Source organism: Pelodiscus sinensis, chromosome 6, assembly GCF_052426305.1.
Source record: "Pelodiscus sinensis isolate ZL-2025 chromosome 6, ASM5242630v1, whole genome shotgun sequence".
Taxonomy (NCBI): domain Eukaryota; kingdom Metazoa; phylum Chordata; order Testudines; family Trionychidae; genus Pelodiscus; species Pelodiscus sinensis.
In genome coordinates, this window is record NC_143057.1 from 93451087 (window position 1) to 93472495 (window position 21409).

The 21409-nt window shown below is 45.7% G+C and overlaps 2 protein-coding genes across 5 annotated transcripts in view; one reads left to right on the forward strand and one right to left on the reverse strand.

Moving 5' to 3' along the window:
* The window catches only part of IPO11 (importin 11), a 241267-nt gene extending 239834 nt beyond the window's left edge, over window positions 1-1433 (reverse strand). The window contains exon 1 of one of the 3 annotated variants that reach the window (XM_006134432.5): window positions 1297-1433. In XM_006134432.5, the coding sequence (XP_006134494.3) occupies window positions 1297-1326 (30 nt within the window). In that variant the 5' untranslated portion in view covers window positions 1327-1433. Of the gene's footprint in view, window positions 1-1122 lie in introns of all 3 variants that reach the window. The other 2 variants (XM_006134434.5, XM_006134433.5) reach the window with 2 other exon arrangements.
* DIMT1 (DIM1 rRNA methyltransferase and ribosome maturation factor) lies at window positions 1322-19954 on the forward strand. Of its 2 annotated transcripts, XM_006134436.5 has the most exons (12): window positions 1322-1454; window positions 2406-2479; window positions 3457-3543; window positions 5238-5299; window positions 5407-5500; window positions 5598-5647; window positions 8903-9026; window positions 9147-9239; window positions 10927-10991; window positions 12391-12454; window positions 16189-16295; window positions 19539-19954. In XM_006134436.5, the coding sequence occupies exons 1-12, from the start codon at window positions 1397-1399 to the stop codon at window positions 19579-19581; spliced, it is 921 nt and encodes a 306-aa protein (XP_006134498.3). In that variant the 5' UTR covers window positions 1322-1396; the 3' UTR covers window positions 19582-19954. The 2 variants fall into 2 exon arrangements, with proteins under 2 accessions (XP_006134498.3, XP_025046156.3); XM_025190371.3 differs by lacking the exon at window positions 2406-2479 and having other exon boundaries at window positions 1323-1454.
* The last annotated feature ends 1455 nt before the right edge of the window (window positions 19955-21409 follow it).

Consider the following 21409-nt stretch of genomic DNA (forward strand, 5'->3'; position numbering starts at 1 on the left):
ACAGTCCTTTCTCCTGATTGAGTGAAAAAATGGTGTTCTGAATAGGTTTCAAATTTTGCTTTTTAAAAGACCTCAAAGAAATAGCAATTCTCTAACCAGAGGAAGGAGGAATCAGTTGGAGGAAGAGGGAAATAAACTATTGTGAGAAAAAACACCGCCTGTCAAGAAATACAGAGCTAATGCCTTGGCCCAGCTAGTTTTCCCCAAATGGAAGCAAGGAACCCAGAAGATAATTCTGTGAGGTTGGAGAAATTGTCAATAGCCTACTTCCTCCTCCACATCTAAAAGAAGTACTTTGACAACTCTGTACAAGATTCACTAAGAATTATCCTGAACAGTATTATCTACGTCTAGAACAGCAAATGGCATACTGTATCAGAAGACTGGTGCTGCATGTTGTTTCGCACCCTGAACAGAACCAGATATTTCAAAGGAAGGTGCAAGAAACCCTAGAATGGATAATTACAAAATAACCTTCATGAAAGGGATTTTTTTTACTCTTTTCCTTCCTTCTCCCCATAAGTGTATGTTATAAGATCTGTTTGTGTTTAATTCCATAACATACAGAACCAACCTGATCCTCTCTGTTCTAAGAACTAAAATCTTCCTCCAGACCCTGATTATCCCGCATAGTGGTCACTGCAACCTTTCCTCTGCTCTGAGCAGCACTCACATTTCCCCTCCACACAAAACACAGCAACCACGTCACACGTACCCCGGTAATTCTTGCACTGGCTCCCGACTAATCACAGCAATGAAAAGCAAAGGCTGTATTCCCTTTAAGGCCCCCCCCCCCCCCAGTTACCACATCCACATCTCGGACGCGCTCTCACCCCTCTGCTCCGCTAAGGATTCCTGCCTAGGGGCGGGTGACCCTTTAGCCTACATGCGTCCAGCGCAAGGGAGATACGGGGAGCCCCGGTGGGTGTAATGTCAGGCAGGGGGGCTGGGTGACTCCCTCTGTCCCGAGGCCTCCTCTCCCGCCTGGCGGGCTGCTGGTGCGGCCCGGCTGCGCGGGCGACGCCGCTCGCTCACACTGGGGCAGGGCAGCTACCCCCACCCTGGGTACGAGGGCAGGTGAGTCCCGCCGGAGCGCCGCCCCCCGCCCGGCCGGACACTCACCCCGCCCGGGCTCCGCCAGCCCCCGAGGCCCGGCCAACCTCCCTTCAGCGCCCGGGGCGCACCGTTGTGTCAGAGCCGCTGCACGTGACGCGACGCGACCCCCGCCTGTTCCGAAGCTCGCGCCACGAGCCGGGACCATTCGGCTCCTGCTAGAGGTAACACGCGCCTCCTCACCTCTCCGCCGGCGCGTGTTACTGACGTCATCCGCGCGCGCCACACGGCTGGCTTCCTCCTCCCGACAGTGCGGGAGCGTGCGTGTCGCTAGGCTGCCGCCATGCCGAAAGTCAAGGCGGAGAAGCGGTGCCGGCGGGAGGGCCCGGGCCCGGGGCCAGGTGAGCGCGGGGCCTCGGCGGGAGGAAGCCGGGCTCCGGCCGCACCCCGTAGGCCAGTTCGGAGGGAGGGGGAGCTGCCGCTGCTCCTCTGCGGCCCGGGGCACGTGGCGGTGCCGGCAACAGTCACCGGCGGGCGCCGCTCGGGGGGAAGGTGTGGAAGGCTCCGAGTGCTGCGGGCGGGGACGATAGGAGACTTTCGGAGGCGCTGCCGCTTCCTTCCCGTCTCGGCTGCGGCGGGCAGGATGGAGTTGTGCGCGGGCAGGCAAAGCCCGGCCGGAGCCGCTAGCGGCTGCAGTCTCGTCTCCTCGGTTGAAAACGGATGAAGCTACGGCTCTCTGGCCCGGCGGGCGCTGCTTTATGCCCTGGCTCCAAGCACTGAGCTTCGCTACGCGAGTCGCATGCGTTAGGACGGCGACGTTTATGTTTGGTTTTACGCTACCTTTCCTACGTCGATTGCTCCTGGCTTGTGCTTGCGAGCTTGCTGTTGTCACGCCGATTTTTATTACTAATATGGGGCCGTGTAAAAAAGACCTCTCTCTAAATGCAGTAGCGAGAAAGTGACTGTGGTTTTAGGATTCTCACATTTTCAGCTACTATGGTGGTTACAGTGGGCTCCCCTGCTTCTAGAATGTCACTACAATTGTCAGCCTTTACAATAACAAGAGCATTGTATGCTCCAAGGAATCCATGTACTACACACAGATTGTAGTATAGATTCTTCCTACACCACAGTTTGGAAAGAAATTTGACAGTCAGTATGGGTAATTCACCTCTTTCTGCCTCTGCACAGGAGTTGAGATGTATGCCCTGCACCATGAAGTTAGGTGGGCCTAAGTTTTAGGTGTAGACCAGATGTTAAACTGGTGAAGTGGTCTAGTTACCGAAATATAACCAAAATAACTGATACTTTTAATGATGATGATATAACTGCCTTGGTTATACTTATTTTAGGTATTCTGTTCAATACTGGAATTGGCCAGCACATCTTGAAAAATCCCCTCATTGTTAACAACATTATAGAGAAGGTTGGTAATAACTGGACCTAACTAATTAAAATAATTGTCATAAGAGTTGCATTCAGATGATCTAACTCAAAATCTTTTAAGGCAAATGCTTGTGAACAATTAGCACTAGAGGTTGAACCTCCCTAGTTTGGTACCCTTGGGATTTGATCTGTGCTAAACCAGAGAATTTGCCTGACCATGAGAAGTCAATATTGTCTAGCAGCATTGCTAATGCTTCCACTGCTTACTGGGCTCTGAGAAGTCTTTGGGGGGTAAATTAGAACTAAATAACAACACATAACACTTGAGAGCAAGATGGATAGTTGTAAACAAACTTTATGGAACCACAGGAAACTTAACCACAGATTGTGGCCAAGTTTCTTGCAGTGGAAGTGTTCGTAATACTGCTAGACAATATTGATAACCTGTGATCTGGCAGAGGACTGTACTTGATGACCTCTCAAGATCCTTTCCAGTTCTAAGATTCTATGATAAGTAGACAGCTGGCTAACCAAAATCATGCCAGAGCAAGAAGGCTGCTGGATCAGATAGTGCTAAATTAAAGAGTTCATTAAAGTTGTGTACTGTATAAGTCTGAGATGCTTAATTCTTTCCTGGCCTCTTGAAAGGTATGGGAAATTCTAATTCAAGACATTAATTTGGTGAAAGATTTTCTAAGTGCTTTCTCATTTCCTTCAGAAAGGACATGATCAAGAATTTTACTCACTGTCTTCAGTGGACCCAAGGATACATGCAGGGTTTTGTGTGTGCACACAGATGTAATTACCTAATGGCTACATTTTTTAAAAGGTTTCATGCAATTCAAAGTGAAACTGTTGGGCAATTTGGATTTTGCCTTGAAAACAAGTTCTCCAAAGCTATTAATCACATACAGAGTCAGTTCCTTTCATGTTTGTACATAGAATTCCTTAGTTAAAATCATTTTGCAGTATTGATGGAGTATTTTATTGACTTTCTACAATTTCATTTGCGCTTAGGCTGCCTTACGGCCCACGGATGTTGTCCTGGAAGTAGGGCCTGGAACGGGTAACATGACAGTAAAAATGCTAGAGAAAGTAAAAAAGGTAAGAATGAGTTAAGAAAATTCATCTTGATTTTTCGTGGAACAAACTACTTCATAGATGAACAAATGAAAGTGTGCTACTGCTCTATTTAAATGAGAGAGGGAGAAAATACTTTTAGCTATTCCTTTCTGAATGTTCATATCCTTCTTCCTGTATAACTCCATTGATAGAATAACAGTGGTGTTTTGAAAATGAAGTTAAGAATATTTAACAACTGGATACTCAGTGTATTTTTAATTGTTCTATCTACTGCATTAACATTTGTGGTAGTGGTAGTTGTACTTCCTCAGACCTTCTGAGGAACAAACTCAGACAAAGGGTGGGTTAGAGCAGTATTGCTTTTAGAGTTGTTTATTGGTACAGATTCTTAAGAATAAAGTGATACCCATACACACATCACATTCATGCTGGCAATTTGGAGGCAGGAAGCAAGTGCGGTGTACATTACTTTTGATTTTTCTAGTGGCTGGAGTGCTGGCCAGGCGTCAGCTTCCCGGAGACTCGACCATGATGTTTCTTGGGAGATCCCTCTGGGCTGGTCCCAGGTTTCTGCTGTGATGTTACATTTTGTCCGAGAGTGAAACAAGCAAGAGATTGTCTGGCCGCGTCTCAGTTAATTTATCTGTTTGCAGGGTCTTTGTCTGCCTTAAAAGGTCATGGATCCTATACTGCCTTTCTGGTTGGATGTTTCTCATTCACACCTCACACACATTCCACAGGTTACATATGTATTCATAAGCAATATGGTTTCTAAGCAAAGTGGGGCTATACTATAGATAGCATACCAAAAGCATGATAAGAAGCTTAAATTATAACTAAATAAATGGAGATTGCTTATCTCCTAGAACTGGAAGGGACCTTGAAAGGTCATCAAGTCCAGACCCCTGCCTTCACAGCAGGACCAAGTACCATCCCTGATATATTTTTTTTCCCCAAATCCCTAAATGGCCACCTCAAGGATTGAACTCTCAGCCCTGGGTTTAGCAGGCTCAAACCACTGAGCTATCCCTCTTCCCCAACTAAGAAAGCCAAGGTCAGGGAAGAGGGAGAAGCAGAGGAATATGTCTGATCAGCTAAACACCAGTGAAGAAGAGAGAGGTTGGTCATGTCCGACTGGTTACAGTAGTTTATTATTTTTACAAGGCATCTAACCACATTCAGGTAAAGAGTTGTACTATACCTGTCTGGTTCTCTTCAATGGCCTTGTTATCCTTCTGAAATTTCAATATAGTCTAGTATTTTTGTGATCGAACATAACAGCCATACTGGGTCAGACTAGCGGTTCATCTAGCCCAGCATCCTATCTTCTGACAGCGTCTGATGCCAGAAACCTAATAGGGAATAAACAGCACAGTGTTGCTATTCCCAGCTTCTAAAACTACAGACACCCTTCCCTTCCTACCTAATAGCCATTGATGGACTTTTCCTCCGTGAATTTTATCTAGTTCTTTTTAAACCCAGTTATAGTCTTGGCCTTCACAACATTTTCTAGCAAGGCGTTCCACAGGTTGACTGCATTGTTTGAAAAAATATTTTGTTTGTTTTAAACTTGCTTCATAGTAAGAAAATGTGCCTATCCTAATGTAATATTTTTTAAATGTCTGTAACAAAAGCTATTCTTACTCAGAGGTGATTAGCAAGAAATCAGTTCATAATTGTGAATTAATTAAAATTACAAATATAACTGTTTTTAGGTAGTTGCTTGTGAACTTGATGCACGACTTGTGGGTGAACTTCAGAAGAGAGTCCAGGGCACGTAAGTACTAACACTGGAAATAGTTCCACTGCATTTTAGGGGCTTGACCTCTTTAGAAATGTGTGTTTCTGAGGTAATAACAGAAGTGTTGTTTTTATCCACCCCAGATGCCTAGCAAACAAACTAGAAATAAAGGTTGGAGATGTGTTGAAAGCTGATTTACCATTCTTTGATGCATGTGTAGCTAACTTGCCTTATCAGGTAGGAGCAAAGCAATTGCAGTGGAATAAAAATTTAAATAAACTTTTGATAGTATGCCCTCTCTGAGCAAGTACGAACTGTGTTACTCTTTCCCTAGATTTCTTCACCTTTTGTTTTCAAGCTGTTGCTGCATAGACCTTTTTTCAGGTATGTAGAAAAGGCTCTGGATTGCCTGATGCAAAACAAAGGCTAATTTTACAAAACATGTGACTTGGGATTATTGTTAAAAATATCAGCCCTTTAAACGTCTATCCAGGAACTCTATTCAGCATAGTACTCCCAATGGCCAAGGGCAGTTCCACTAAATTAAGTAGGAGTTTGCTGCTGCTTACTCTGTACTGCATGATGCCAGGCCTAAGCAGGGTATCTTGAGACTTATGGAAAAGTAGAGCAGATTTGAGTTGGAGGATGGTGGGGTGCCTTCAAAGTACTGGTTCTCAAACTGCAGTCCATCCGCAGCTATCTTCCAGGTGGTCCACGGATCAAGCTCAGCTCCCCCTCTTCCACTCACTCTCCATCTCCCTACAGCAGGAAGCCCACTCTGGCACTCCACTCTCCCTCCCCCCCCATGAGATTGGTGCGCCAGCGCTGGCTTCCTTCTGAGGTATGAGTCCTGACCTCCCCACCAGATCTGCCTTGTGGAGAAGAAGCAGAGCAAAGTGGATCCAGAAGCAGCTCCATGCACTGCTGCTCCTCCCTTTTCCCCTGGCTGGGGGAATAGCAGCACACTGACCGGAGGCTTTCTCTGCTGCTCCACGGGGTTTTTCCATGGAGTGGAGGCAAGTCTGGCAGCTGTGCTCCACTTCCAGGGTTTCCGGAAGTGCGCTGCCTGCTCCCCTCCTCCAGGTCTGTGGCGCACCAGGAGGAGGTAGGAGTCCCGGAGGAAGGCTCATGCTGGGCCTTGGGGGGGAAGGAAGAAGAGGCGGGCACTGGGGCTCCCCTCCTCTGCTGAGGAGGAGGTCGGAGTCCCGAGGGCAAGTGCATGTGGGGGGGGGGGAGAGTCTTGGGGAGAAACGCGTGCACCGGGGCTCCCCTCCTCTGCGGGGAAGGAAGTAGGAGTCCCGAGGGCCAGCACGTGCCGAGGAGGAGTAATAGTCCCAGGGGGAAGCGCACGCCGAGGCGGGGGGAGGAGTTCCAGAGGGAAGCGCGCACTAGGGCTTTCCTCCTGGGGGGGAGAGGGGAAGGGAGGCACACACTGGGGCTCCCCTCCTCTGCTGGGGAGGAGGTAGGAGTCCCGAGGGCAAGCGCCCACCGGGGAGGAGTCTCAGGCGGAAACGCATACCAGGGCTTTCCTCCTTTGTGGGGGAGGTGGGAGGAGTCCCAAAAGGAGGCTCTTGCCAGAGCTTCCCTCCTCTGGGCGGGGGGGGGGGAAAGGCATGTGCCAAAGATTCCCTGCTCCAGCCAACACTCTGCCCCCTGTTCCCACTGGCACCCTGTACCCATCCCGGCACTCTGTCCCTTGCTTCCACTGGCACCCTGTCCTCTGCCCCAGGCCCTTGTTCCGGAACCCACTGGCTCCCTGTCACTTGCCCCAGCCCACTAGCACTCTGGCCCAGCACCCTGTCCCCTGCCCCAGCACACATTGGCACCCTACCCAGCACCCCGTCCCCTGTCCCGATACCCTCTGGTACCCTGCCCTAATACCATGTGTCCTACTCCCACCAGCACAGTTGAGGCCACATTAGTGAGGCTTGTGGGGGGTTTGGAGGAGTTTTTATTTTGCATCTCACTTGTGTGGCCCCAACCGACTTTTCTATGGGTTAGTGACCCCTGACTCAAAACAGGTTGCCTGCCCTTCTCATAAATAAAGACAATGCAGAAACTTTTTGTGTTTGACATAGTATCTTATTTAAAAATGTAGCCTGGCCAACAAATCCCCATCTGCCCACAGCATCATAACACTCCTGCACTCCCCCTTCCCCCAGACCCTCGAGCTGAATCTATCATAAACTGGAACCCCCTGCTCTGAGCCCCTCACATACCCTAACCCAAATTCCTGCACCCTCATATCCACAATCCTGTGGCTTGCTTAGTACCCTAACCCTACATCTGACCCCAGCACTGGCCCGCCTGAAGCCCTCTCCCCGAGACAGCATCCCCTTCTCCACCACCTCCTGCATCCAGATTTCCTCCCAGAGCTTGCACCTCTCACCCCTTCCCACACCCAAATCCCTCATTCCCACCCCAGAGACTACACATCCTGTCTCAACCCAGCGAGGGTACGGCTAGACTGCAGGAGTTTTTCAGGATTCCGGAGATATCCCAGAAATACTCTTCTGCATCCAGGGATGCATTTGTTCTTCCACTTTGTGTAGTGGAAGAGCAAACGTGCTCTTTTGGTCACCCCTACATTCCTCTTTCCATGAGGAATAGGGGGGCTTCCAAAAGAAAGGGTTTTTCTGACATTTGGTCCAGTCTAGACAGGCCAAATGTTGGAAAAGCCTCTTACTACAGAAGAATTGTGGGGAAAAAAAGCAGCAGTATAAGGGTTGGGGATAGCAAGTGATGGAGAAGAGGAGAATAGAGGGGAAGGGATGGGGCTTCAAGGAAGGGGCAGGGCAGTAGATCTTGGCTTGTTATCATTTAAAAAGTGATCTTGGTCATAAAAAGTTTGGAGACCACTGCCCTAGGCTCTGGGGTGGGGCTAGAAATGAGGAGGAGTTCAGGGTGCAGGCTCTTGTCTGGGGCAGGAGATGGGGGTATGGGAGGGCTCAAGCTGGGAGTATCAGCTCTGGGGTGGGGCCTGGAATGAGAGCTGTGGAGTTCACGAGAGGGTTACAGCAAGGGGTTAGGTGTGGGAGGGCCAATGGACTCCATGTGGAAGTGTGAACTCTTGTGTCATTTTTATTTTAATTTGGCAGTTTTGGAGATAGACTCCTTGCTACAGTACTAATCAGTCACATGAGCTAAAATCATGCCAACCTAGCAGTCAGTAAACCTGTTGTGCACAGTGCTAGTTTGGTGATATCAGTATTTTTTAACTTCATGGAATACCAAAAAATGCACTTCAATAATTACTTTAAAAATCAGTGGAGACTGTTAATTTCCTCTTAACTTTACTGAGTAAAAATGTTCATTTCAGAAGAAACCTCTGGCTTTCAGAGGTCCAAAATGAGAAGTAAAAGCAGCTGGAATTATTTAACATGTAAGACTGAATCTAAATTATCTTAATTTCCTTCTAACCAGTAGATAGAAAGCACCACGTTCAGGCCAAGTGTAAGCCAATGGTTTAGTTGGTTTGCTGTAGCTGTGCCTGACTTAAATCAGGACTGAGGCTCTCTAATATGAGTATATAGCGTATCTCTATGCTTGCCCTTAAACTGATAATCTATAAGCAATAGCGCTTCTAGGAACCAATTATTTGCAATATAACACCCATGTTTTTATTTCTTTAATTCTCAGGTGTGCAATACTTATGTTTCAGAGAGAATTTGCTCTGCGTTTGGTTGCAAAACCAGGGAGTAAACTATACTGCAGACTCTCAATTAACACTCAATTATTAGCCCGGGTGGATCATCTAATGAAAGTAAGTGAAAGTATATCTATAACTAATGTAGAAATGTATGCCAGAGTGAGGAGGCGCTCTCAGGATTGTGCATATTTGCTTCCTGCTGTTCGAAATAGTTACTTAATTTTTAATCAACAGGTTGGAAAGAATAATTTCAGACCTCCACCCAAAGTTGAATCCAGTGTTGTTAGAATAGAGCCAAAGAACCCTCCACCACCTATTAATTTTCAGGTGAGATTCAAATTCTTCCATGCATATTATATAGAATAACTAAATAATAATACAAAATAACTGTTTGTTTCATTCTGTGTGCTCTTTCAAATGATATAAAAACACCACAGTACAGCTCATGTACCCCACATAAGCAGTGTTAAGGATTACAAAAAACATTTTCAATGGGACTATACTCATAATATATATAGTAGCCCATATCCCAATGTCTGTGACTCTGTAACACTGAAATGCTGGCTGTTCCCTCTGGGTGGTGCTGTTGCCTGAGCCATGCTGCATGGGGCGTGCGGGGCCCAAACAGCCGGTTACACCACTTGCTCCCCCACGGCGGCCCAGCTGAGCAGCACAGAGGTCAGCCGAGCGCCACGGCGGGAGGCGAAGGACATAACTCAGGCAACAGCACCGCCTAGAGGAAACAGCCAGCATTTCAGTGTTAGTCACAGACATTGGGCTGAGTGCCAGGGCAGGCGGTGACATGAGGTGTGACAGCGGCTCCAGGCCATTTGGGCTCCGTGGTCCACCCGAGTGAGAGGCAGGGAGGGGAGGAGAAGAGAAAGAGAGAGACAGAGAGGGAGGCAGAGGAGAGCGGGGGGAGGGGGGGAAGGAGGCAGGCAGTAGGAGGAGTAGAGAGAGAGACGAAGCAAGAGACCAGAGGCTCAGGAGAGAAGACCAATGTGGAGGAGAGACCTGAAAATCCTGTCTTATGATGGGCTAATTGGCTAGTATCAATAGATTAGACCAGTAGTTTTCAATCTTTTTATCTGTGTACTCCTAAGAAGTGTCAAATTGAGGTGTATGCCCCTTTGGAAATCTGAGCCTTCATACTCCCAGAGTCTGCACACCACAAATTGAAAACCACCGGACTAGCCATTGATCTGACTCTCATCTGAATATCTTTCCAATATTATCTGGATGCCCCATGAGCAACTCAAACACAACTTTCTTCAAAACCTGTTTCTTCCATGGAAGTAACACCGGCCAGGATCACTGTGGTTTGTCTCAGACTGAAAGGTAAAATATGGCTAGCATCTGGTGATGGTGATAGCTAGCTATTTTGTAACACTTTTCATCTATAGACTTTGAAGTGCTTAAAAGACATTTATGGCTGTTGACAGTATTTAGTTGATCAAGAGCAAAGACAAATCTTTTAGGACTCAATGACTCTGCGCTTTCTAGACATTTATTAATAGGTTTCCCTTTTTTAAATATCCTCACTCCAGCCTTGTCCACATTCAGCCAGATGTTCTTCAGCCATATGGCATCTTACCTATCTAGAGATCTGGGTGATTGTTCAGTTTGCAGTTTGATGTGTCTGCCTACTTTGCCAGAGTAGTTTCATCAATTTGTACTACAGATAGTCCCCGACTTACTGACTTATGTACCAAGCTCTTGGTCATAATTCGATCTGTTCGTAAGTCAGACCCCATTCATTTACACGTGACTGTGCTGTTTGTAGCACGGATCGCGTTCGTAACTCGGGGACGCGCTTAATGGGAGGTTGGTCGTAAGGATGAATGGTCGTAAATCAGGGACTACCTGTCTAGTGTACAGGACTGATCTGTGTTGTGCTACTACTAAAATTTTATTTTTGTCATTGTGCTGTTACAAAATTAATAGTAAATACTTTGGCCTGGTCATTAGCAGCTGTGTATTGCTTCAGGCAAATATTGTGCATTTTATGTTTCAGGAGTGGGATGGTCTAGTAAGGATAGCCTTTGTCAGAAAAAACAAGACGCTTTCTGCAGCATTTAAGTAAGTTACTGTGTCATGGGGCAGACTCACTACCATAGCGCCTCCAGCCAGCAGTCCCGGGAATTAGCTTGCTTGGCTGGCTGGACACCTCTCTCTAGCTGGTGTCTCCCCATATTTCTGTTTGTCCATGGCATCCCCTTCAGGACACTGCCCTCCGGTAGTACCCACTCCAGTGTTTGAGCTCCCCTTCCAGGGGTGGCTGTTGTTTACTCCACTGCACACTCCAGGGTTCATCCTTCCTCCCAGGGAACCCCCAGTTCCCCTATACCCACCTTGCCTCAGTGACTCACTGCCAGTCTTCAACTAGCCCCTGCCTTGGGGCAAACTGCAGTCTATAATGGCCACTCATCATTGGCAAAGGAGTGTGGAGCTGCTGCCCCTACTTACCATGACTGTTTCTCAGCCCTAGTAGCCTCAGGCCTTGCTTCAGGCTCTGCAGACTGGGAGCCTGCTTGGCCAGAGCTTTCCCAGCTCTACCTCCAGGAAGCCTACTGCTTCCCTGGCAGTCAGGTCCTTATTGTGCTCTATGCTGAGGAGCAGTCAGATCCTTCCCTCCTTCCAGGAGTCCTTCTTTGTATATCCCCAGCTGGGCCCTCATTAGCCAGAACTGCCTCAGCTCGGGCTTTGCTCTCAGCCCTTACTCAGGGCTGGGCTTTTTGCCCTTAAAGGGCCAGTGCAGGAGAAATGCCCTGTCACACACTACTATTAGGGTACATCTACACTGCAGGCTTCTTGCACAAGAACTGTTTTACGCAAGAGCACGTCCACACTGCCATGTGCTTTTGCGCAAGAGGGTCCATGGCAGTGAGGATGCTCTCTTGCACAAGAAAGCTCTGATGGCCATTTTAGCCATAGGAGTTTCTTGTGCAAGAAACCCCTGTTGCCCGTGCACACTACCTTCTTGCGCAAGAGGGCTTATTCCTCATGGGGAGAGGAATAACTCTTGTGCAAGAAGCCCTCTTTTCTGATGTTTTACTGTAAATTTACTTGTGCAAGAACGCGGGTGCAGTGTAGATGCTCCGCAAGTTTTTGTGCAAGAACAACTGTTCTTGCGCAAGAAGCCTGCAGTGTAGACATAGCCTTAGAGTTTAGTCATTTAATTGCTACACAGGTGTCTAGCAGTCCTCCTGTCAAGTTCTGAAGCAAACTTTGCTTCAACAACCATGTTAATCAGACCACTGATGAATCCCCATAGTACACAGTTGGACAGTTTACACTGTGGTGTAAATCTTACTTGCACATGCCAACTAGGCAGCTGCCTTAAGAGATCATCCAGTTGTTCTGTAATGCTATTTCATCTTCATTATAAAAACCCCTAAACAACCTTTAAAATCACAGAACTTGTTTTTAGAATAACAGGTTTCACTGTAGTTAACTTGTTATATTGACTCATTTTCAGATCAAGTGCAGTACAGCAGCTGTTGGATCAGAATTATCGAATCCACTGTTCTTTACATAACATAGTAAGTAGAATTTTTTCCCCTTTTTTGTGTTGAATGTAACATAAAATGTGAGCTAAGTATGAGACATAAAAGTCAACATGGTACAAAAAACTTTCATCCAAAAGTTAAAATCTATCAGAACGAACATTGCCTAACAGCCTTTTAGAATTCTAGAGTATCTAAAATAAACAGTTCTAAGATCCTCTAAACTATAATGAAAGTTTAAATGGGAATTTAGAAATAAAGGACATTGAGATTTCACTGATGTCTCCAGCAATGTAATTTACTCTCCAATTGAAAGCTGCCCTGAGTTTGGCATAGTATTAAAAAACCATTGATACTACATCTATTGGAAATATTTCTAGTGAGTCACCTGAAGTGAATTCAACGTTGTGTACAAAAATCCACATACAAGGCATACACTGATCCAATTACAAATATTTTTAGTTCTTTTTAATAAGATCTGATCCTTAGAAGAGAATGGTTAGTCAGGTTAATTTTAGCCACAGCACTCGGTTATAGATACATAGAATTGTGCTTAACATCTGTAAGTGTGGGTTTTTTTTCAAAATGTATACAGACAGTCCCCGACTTACGTGGATCCGACTTACGTCAGATCCCTAGATAAGAACGGGGTGAGGCAACTCCCGCACATGCGCAGCAGCATTCCCGGGGCTCGCTCACCTGGGTCCTAGGATCCTCCTCCTCCTCGGCCGGCTCCGACTGGGGTCCCACAGAGCTGCCGGGCAGAGGAAAAGTGCCTCCCCACGCCCGCTGCCCCCTCCCCTGAGCAACAGGCTGCCGAACAGCAGACAAAAGCAGCCTCTCTGCCCCTCCTCCCCTCTATACATGCAGGGCTCCCAGAGCACAGCAGCATCCCTGGGGCTCGCTCACCTGGGTCCTAGAATCCACCTCCTCTTCGGGCCGACTCCTCCGGCCCGCCGGCTCCAACTGGCCTCTGCCTGCAGCAGCAGCTGGCCGCAGGGACAGGGATCCCGCAGAGCTGCTGGGCAGAGGAAAAGTGCCTCCCCATGCCCGCCCCCCCCCCCCCCCCGCCAGCAACAGGCTGCCCCCCTCCTTTCTCCAGCAACAGGCTGCCCCCTCCTCCGAGCAACAGGCTGCTGAACAGCAGACAAAAGCAGCCTCTCCGCCCCTCCTCCCCCTATACATGCTGGGCTCCCTGGGCAAACAAAGACTCCACCAAAACAAACAAAGTGCTGGCCTCATTGTGTTAGCAAAAAAAGGACCCTCCTCCTAGAACCCTGGGTGGTGTGTGGAAATAAAGCTATTAGCTCAAAGCATGGTGCAGAGCTGTTTGGTATTTGATGAGTTACTCCTTTAGTCCTGAGTTTGTCACAGGGACAGAAATAGATGTGAAATCTTCTGAACAGGGGAACAGACGGCAAAACAAACATTAGAGGGGAGTTAACCTTTCCCTATGCTATCCAAAACTAAAAAAAATGTTTGGCTAGAGTTTCCCCTACAATATGTACCAGTTCCGACTTACATACAAATTCAACTTAAGAACAAACCTACAGTCCCTATCTTGTACATAACCCGGGGACTGCCTGTAGTTAGTGTCACATGTTATTGGCTAATCTGGTTGGCCAGGTGGCTGTAATCAGCAGCAGTTTAATCTCCACACTTTTAAATGTCTTTAATTGTTAAATATTTTAGTAGATTAATATTGTCTTGAATTAAGGGGACCTTAAGCTTGACCACACTGTTTTTGTGCAGTTTGAATTCTTCAGACATCTACATTCATTTGATTTGCTTTGCCTTGTGAATTCCTCTGTTTTAGTCAGTCTCTTAACAGTGCAAGTTTCTGTATGTCAGAGAACCAGGTAAATAAGGTACACACTTAACATTAGCAGACCTCAGTTGTTTGGTAGGGGACATAAATCCCCTTGTTTTTAAGCTAACATTGATTTGCATTTTTGTACAACTAAAAGGTAAATCAAGCAGAATGTCTGAGTTTTACTGTCACTTGGTGACAATGTACTATATTGTGTTGTATAATCCTAAAGGCTGTTATGCTATTATGCTGTTATGCTATTACAAATTTAAATTATTTAGACTTGTAGTAGACAAACATACAGGAGCCAGCATCTCTTGCTATATTTATGTTTGACTTTAAAATAGGTTGAGATGAGTTTTCAGTGGGATTAAGTGGGTAACAAAACTAGAGCCAGGCTCCTGTTCGGTGGGGCACGGTCAGATCCAGGCTGTCTAATCGCTACCTGCAAGCCTAACACAGAAAAGCTATATTGGCAAATAAAGTACAGACACTGCACACCTGATTAGCACAGGTGTAAATAGCAGAGTAGTTAGTGTGGCATGGCCCTACACACTTGAACCTCCGTGATACACCCTACATGAGACTCAGCATGCCCAAGCAGTGTCTCCCACATCTACACTACTATTTTTAGTGTTGTTCGACAGCCTGCAACGTTCCCTGCCATAGTGAACAGCTCCAGTGAGTGCAGAGAGCAGGAAAAGGCTGCAGGAGTTACCTTCTGCCTCTCCGCTGGTGTAGGGTTTTTTCCTGCCACATGAAGCTACACTCTGCAATGGACAAGTGTGGATGCTACTTTCCTTTCACTGCAGCTTGTAGCTGTGTATGTACTGTTCTTACTTAGCATGCTGCCATATGCATAGACAGTAACCTAGGAGGCAAGCAAAAAAGGGACTATTGATTTATATTCTCGTGGCACCAGAAACTCTAACCTAAGTGCTGAATGAATATAGAGATAGGCATGATGATTGCTTTTCTCAAGTGGATGGCTGCCTCCCACTGTTGAGGGTAGTGAAAGTGGGTTGGGTCCTGCCTTCAGGGACTGGGGGGAAGGAAGGGTCCTGTTCCCTGTGTGGGAGAAAAGGGGAATTGCAGGGTGAGTACAAAGGTTGCTCTGTAGGGCTGGCTAGGTTTAAGTCTTTGTTCTGAGCTCTACACCCAGGACCCCAGCATAGGGGTGGGGGACCTTTTTTGGGTTGGGGGCTGCTGACCCACAGAAAAATCAGCTGGGGGCCATACACAAGTGAGAAGCCCCTGAGAAGGAGCAAGACATTCCCTACATTCCCCTTGCATACCAGAGCCTAGAAGGGCCCAGGCTACTAGATTTTGTATGGTCTAGCCCTACGAGTGGGTGGCAGGGGGGCTGGAGCGCCAGCATGGGCTCCTTAGTGCTGAGCTTCAGGCCTCATGAAGGCAAGCCGGGGACCATATCCAGCCCCCGGGCCTGAGGTTCCCCATCCCTGCCCTAGTTCATGGGTTACAACAAGGATCAGGTTTATCTCAGTTGGGACAAATCTGAGTGACTGATGTTGCAACCCTGTGTACCAGGTTGTAATGCCACTCAAATTTGTGATCTCTTCCCCCCCCCCCCCCCGCAACTCCTATCAGGAGCCAGGCCAAACCTGAGCAGCGGGGGCCAGGTCACAATGCCTGGAGCAGGAAGCCTTGTCCAACCACTCACGTGGAGCAGGAGCTGCGTCAATGTGATAAGTTGTGTTCCAAAGCAGGACAGTCTTGCAAAACCCAGAATTACTAGGTGGCCTGTGTATACTATACCTCTGAGAAAATAGCAACCTGATTTTTTTTAAAGCATTTTTCATTGGAAGTGGTCAGTCATCTTCATGTATAGCAAGGGTTAGGTACGGTGCTTGGATGCCTGAAGACCTGTGGAATTTACAAGATTTTTAAAATCATTAGTGTTGAGGAAATAACTTATCTGTATTGCAACTTATTTTGACAGGAAATACCAGAAAACTTCAAAATTGCAGAAAAAATACAGATGGTTTTAGAAAATACAGGTTTCTCTGACAAACGGGCTCGCTCAATGGATATAGATGACTTCATTAGGTAAACGCTGTGAATTTCCTTTTGTATTTCAAGTGCTTCCTGTGCTCTGTTCTAAAAATGAAGGTGCATCTCTAATATCAAAACAGATTTGTATCAGTTTTTAATGGAAGAAATAGTAGTGTTATCCTAAAGTGTTAACCACCCACTTTCCATATATCCAACTATTCATGTGATAGTTCTAGTGATGTACATTAATGTAAATTCAGGGAACACTAACTTAGTACAGTTGGCCATTAATCATCTTATATATTTTAGAAATGTGTCCATCCATTTGTGAAGTCTGTTCAAGAACTCGTCCTAAATGATAAGAGCTAGTGCCACCAGATTTGGTATGCAGCTTCCTCATAACTCAAAGCAAGGTCAGGGTTTAATTGTGCCAGAACAATGGGATGTACCTGGAATTGGATTTTCTCATAAAATAGAAAGGGAGTATGTTTGGAGGAAGTTATACTGCAGAATGAGCACAAGCAGCAAGGGACCAGAGATGAGAACTGGGGCAGCTGTAACCCCATTTGGCTGGCAGCGGTGAAGAAAAGGATAGGTTTTAACTATATCAGAGTTTGTGTGTCTGTCTGTGTTCCTCAGCCAGAGCACATGCATCTCTTCCCCCAGCTGTGCCCGCTGGAGCTGTAGCAGCCCTGGACAGGTGCTTCTCACCTGACCTCAAGCTGCTGTGGTAAGAGAGGGCTGGGGTTATCCTTTCTCTTGAGGCAGTCTGCATACTGAACCCCTCATCTCCAGCCCCACCCCAGAGCAATGATTTTAAATTAAGAAAAACAAAACTTATGAGTTAAAAACACAAGCAACGCCAGGTAAATCTAGTTAAGATGAAAATTATGGGTATTCTGACCAGAAGACTCAATCTGTTGCAAACCTCTAGACGGACATTATTTATATACATCCTTACACTTGTTGTAACTACACATGATGATACCACAAACAGGCTGAGGGTAACAAAGCAAAAACACACATTCTGAATCAAATTTTAAAAGGAACATGACCTGATTACATAGGTCTAGGAGAAGTAATTTATCACCACAGATGAAGAGCCTGATCCCTTGGAGGAAAAACAGTGCATATGGATCAAACTGCTGTTTACAGCATTCTGTAGCACCTAAATCTCATTCAGAAGTGGGTTATAAGAACAGGACAATTCTCATCTTGCCTGAAGTCTTAGGCATCTGTCCCTTACCCTTCCTTTGAATTTCTGGCAGCATTAGACATCCTTCAAAATTCTGAAGCTGTTATATTAATGACCATGTGCTTTCTTGTTGCTTGTCATCAAATTAAGCAGTAAAAATCCCATCTCTTAATGTGTAGCTTCAGAATATTTTAAAAACATTAAATATGTGTAATAGTATGTTAAAGAAATGGCCCGGAACACTAAGTACAAACACTCACTCACTTATCAGAGGGGTAGCCGTGTTAGTCTGAATCTGCAAAAGCGGCGAGGAGTCCTGTGGCACCTACGCTACATCGATGACATCTTCATCATCTGGATCCATGGGAAGGAGTCTCTGGAAGAATTTCACCACGATTTCAACAGCTTCCACCCCACCATCAACCTCAGCATGGACCAGTCTACATGGGAGGTCCATTTCCTGGACACCACGGTGCAAATAAGTGACGGTCACATCAACACCACCTTATACCGAAAACCTACCGACTGCTATACTTACCTGCATGCCTCCAGCTTCCATCCTGGACACACCACACGATCCATTGTTTACAGCCAAGCACTGAGGTACAACCGCATATGCTCCAACCCCTCAGACAGAGACCTACACCTACAAGATCTTCAACAAGCATTCTGTAAACTACGATACCCACACAAGGAAGTGAGGAGACAGATTGACAGAGCCAGCCGTATACCCAGTAGACTCCTGCTACGGGACAAGCCCAAGAAAGAAACCAACAGAACACCACTGGCCATCACCTACAGTCCTCAGCTAAAACCTCTCCAATGAATCATTAGTGATCTACAACCCATCCTGGACAATGATCCCTCGCTTTCACAGGCCTTGGGAGGCAGGCCAGTCCTTGCCCACAGACAACCCACCAACCTGAAGCATATTCTCACCAGCAACTACACACCACACCGTAATAACTCGAACTCAGGAACCAATCCATGCAACAAACCTCAGTGCCAACTATGCCCATGTATATACACCAGCAACACCATCACAGGACCTAATCAGATCAGCCATACTGTCACTGGTACATTCTCCTGCACATGTACCAACGTAATATATGCCATCATGTGCCAACAATGTTCCACTGCTATCTAGATCGGCCAAACTGGACAGTCCCTATGTAAAAGAATCAATGGACACAAATCAGATATTAGAAATGGCAACATACAAAAACCTGTAGGGGAACACGTCAATCTTCCTGGACACACAATTGCAGATCTAAAAGTAGCCATCCTGCAGCAAAAAAGCTTCAGGACCAGACTTCAAAGAGAAACTGCTGAGCTACAGTTCATCTTTAAGTTTGACACAATCAACTCTGGATTAAACAAAGACTGTGAATGACTTGCTAACTACAGAAGCAGCTTCTGCTCTCTTGGAATTCACACCTCCAGATCAGCTACTAGAAGTGGGCCTCATCCTCCTTGATTGGATCCACCTCATCATCTCCAGCCTGATTCTGGCCTGCATATTTATACCTGTCTGTGGAAATTTCCACTACATGCATCTGACAAAGTGGGTCTTTGCCCATGAAAGCTTATGCTCCAACACTTCAGTTAATCTATAAGGTGCCACAGGACTCCTCTCCGCACTCTCACTTGTTTTCCTTTCTATACAGTTCTCTTCAATGTTTAGGAAATATGGACAGCTAATAAGGTATTAAGCTCTTGACTTAGATGCAGAGGAGCTACACCCAAAATGGTAGCTTTCCAGAAATGTTAGTCTGTTGTAACTAAGCACACTTTCTTGACAGAAGTGACTCATCATGCCTTGCTACTGTGACTATCTAAATCAAATGCTGTGCCTTGGATAGTGCAGGTTAAGCTGAGTGGTAGACAAGTTGCACTAGAATTACATCTGTACTGATAGCCAGAGTTGAGTACTTACTACTAGTCTTTATCACTAACCTATTGATAACTGGTTGTTTTAATGATTGGAAAAGAAAGCAAGTTTTTAAGACTTCTCTTTTCCTACCCACTCCTTTCACATGGGTAATTTAAATAAGTGGTGGTGTGTGAAGTACAAATTCATGTAAGCTGTTTTGATTTTTCAGATTGCTGCATGGCTTCAATTCAGAAGGCATCCATTTTTCATAAATGGCCAGTCGGAGCATTTTACATTCTCTGGAAAGAACTGAGGTGTGATACAGACAGAGGTGTTAGGAGAAGGAACTCCTGTTGAGAGCAAGCACCATCATACAAAATGACTGTTAAGCATATTTTTAAATACAATTGCTGTTGCATTTAATATTGTAACTGTCAAGACTAAAACTGTGCTCTTTCACATGTACCCTATGATATGAAATGACTAAGTCCCTAGTTTAAACCCTTCTCTCCCTGAACTTTGCACTTTCTTCTGCTATTACAACATGCCGAACAGAACTCTGAGCTTTGGCCTCAACAGAACTGTTTGTAGAGTGATGACATGATGCCCATGCATCAGTTGAGAATAAATTAACTTTAAAAAAAAATGAATTGTGCATCTAATCTTTCTTTTGTAGAGAAATTGCTGCTGGCATGAGCAGATCACCACTGTTCTAGATGTGGAAGCAGTTAGCAGGAGTGGTAGTGAATCTTGTGTTATCAGGCTGCACAGCCAAGGGTTTAGGGTGCCCCAGAAAGCAGTAAATGTTAGGACAGAACAGTTTTGCTGTGTACAGGCCTCTTCCTTGAACTCCCTTTTCATCATACTGTAAACTTAAGTGTTCCATCTGTGATAGCCCTCTGTGCTTCACAGGGTTAGCTCAGCAGTATTAGCCTGGTTTGCTGGCTGGCTGTACAGCTCATGCTAAATGTGGCAGAGCTGGGAATAGTGACCACCCCACTGTCCATGCTAAGTACTAAAACAAGTATACATCAAGGCAATAAAAATCCATATACTTATCAGACTGTAGGAAATTCTAGAGTACTCTTCAGTACTGTAAATCTGTGAACAGTAGTAGATTACTCCTCCAGCCACGGAAGAGCAGCTGTTTTTTGCATTTCTCCTTTTAAGTTACCTTTTTTTAATTTGTAACATAGAATAGTCATAGTGCTAACTGCATTATTCTGTTTAATGACATTTACAAAATATATTAATAGTTTTGGTACTGTAGATGCTAGGCATGTTTTGCTCAATTTGAATTAGAGGTTAAGTAATACAGGACGACATCATTAAGTAACAGTTAAAGACAGCAACTTCACTTGCTTAGAGGGGTGATAGGTAGTTAGATCAACCTATGAACACTGATTTTATGAACACCTCTTTCCCCAGGCCATGAGGAGTTGGTTGATGGCCATAAAGTGCATCATCTGTAAATGCAAGATCTAGAGTTCTTCGGGCTTAGAACTGGGTTGATACACAGCATCTTACAGGGAAATAGTACATCATGTCTTAAGGTTCTGGGTGTAAGCATTACTTCTGGGTCTGAGCAAAGGCGCCTCTATTCAACTTAGGGTAGCACAACCAGAGTGCAAAAAAAACTCCCCTTCAGAAGCAATCTATGGAAATCTAGAGAAGCCTAGCTTAACCAATCTAGCTGCTGTAATAGCAGTATCTCATGGGGGATGAATCAGTAAAAATTAAGGTTTTAATCACACGTTGGTATTTAGACTATTTGCAAGTGGGAAGTTCAATAATCAGCCTTAATTGCTTAAATGCTATCTTACTCTTTTAAAACCTCACATCAGCAAGAATCCTGATTTCCTAGAACATCCACTCCACAAATTTATCATTTTTTGGAAAATGTATTTACCACACTGCAATTGCTGGCTGTCAATATTATCAGAACAGAGAGAATAGCTTCTTTGAAATGGAAGCATAAAAGTGATTCCTGTCATTTGAAGCAAGTGTGGGACCAATAGTTTCAATAATGTTCATTGAGTAATTTTTAAGAATAGCGCTTGTCAGTAGCAATCAAATTGGGCATGTATGGAAACAGGCATA

What these genes read in the sequence shown, in the direction of transcription:
- DIMT1 (XM_006134436.5), top strand. Translation starts at nt 1,397, where the DNA reads ATGCCGAAAGTCAAGGCGGAGAAGCGGTGCCGGCGGGAGGGCCCGGGC. An exon ending in CTGCATAGACCTTTTTTCAG is followed by an intron (nt 5,648 to 8,902) that starts GTATGTAGAAAA and finishes TTTAATTCTCAG; the next exon opens with GTGTGCAATACTTATGTTTC. An exon ending in GGGTGGATCATCTAATGAAA is followed by an intron (nt 9,027 to 9,146) that starts GTAAGTGAAAGT and finishes TTTAATCAACAG; the next exon opens with GTTGGAAAGAATAATTTCAG.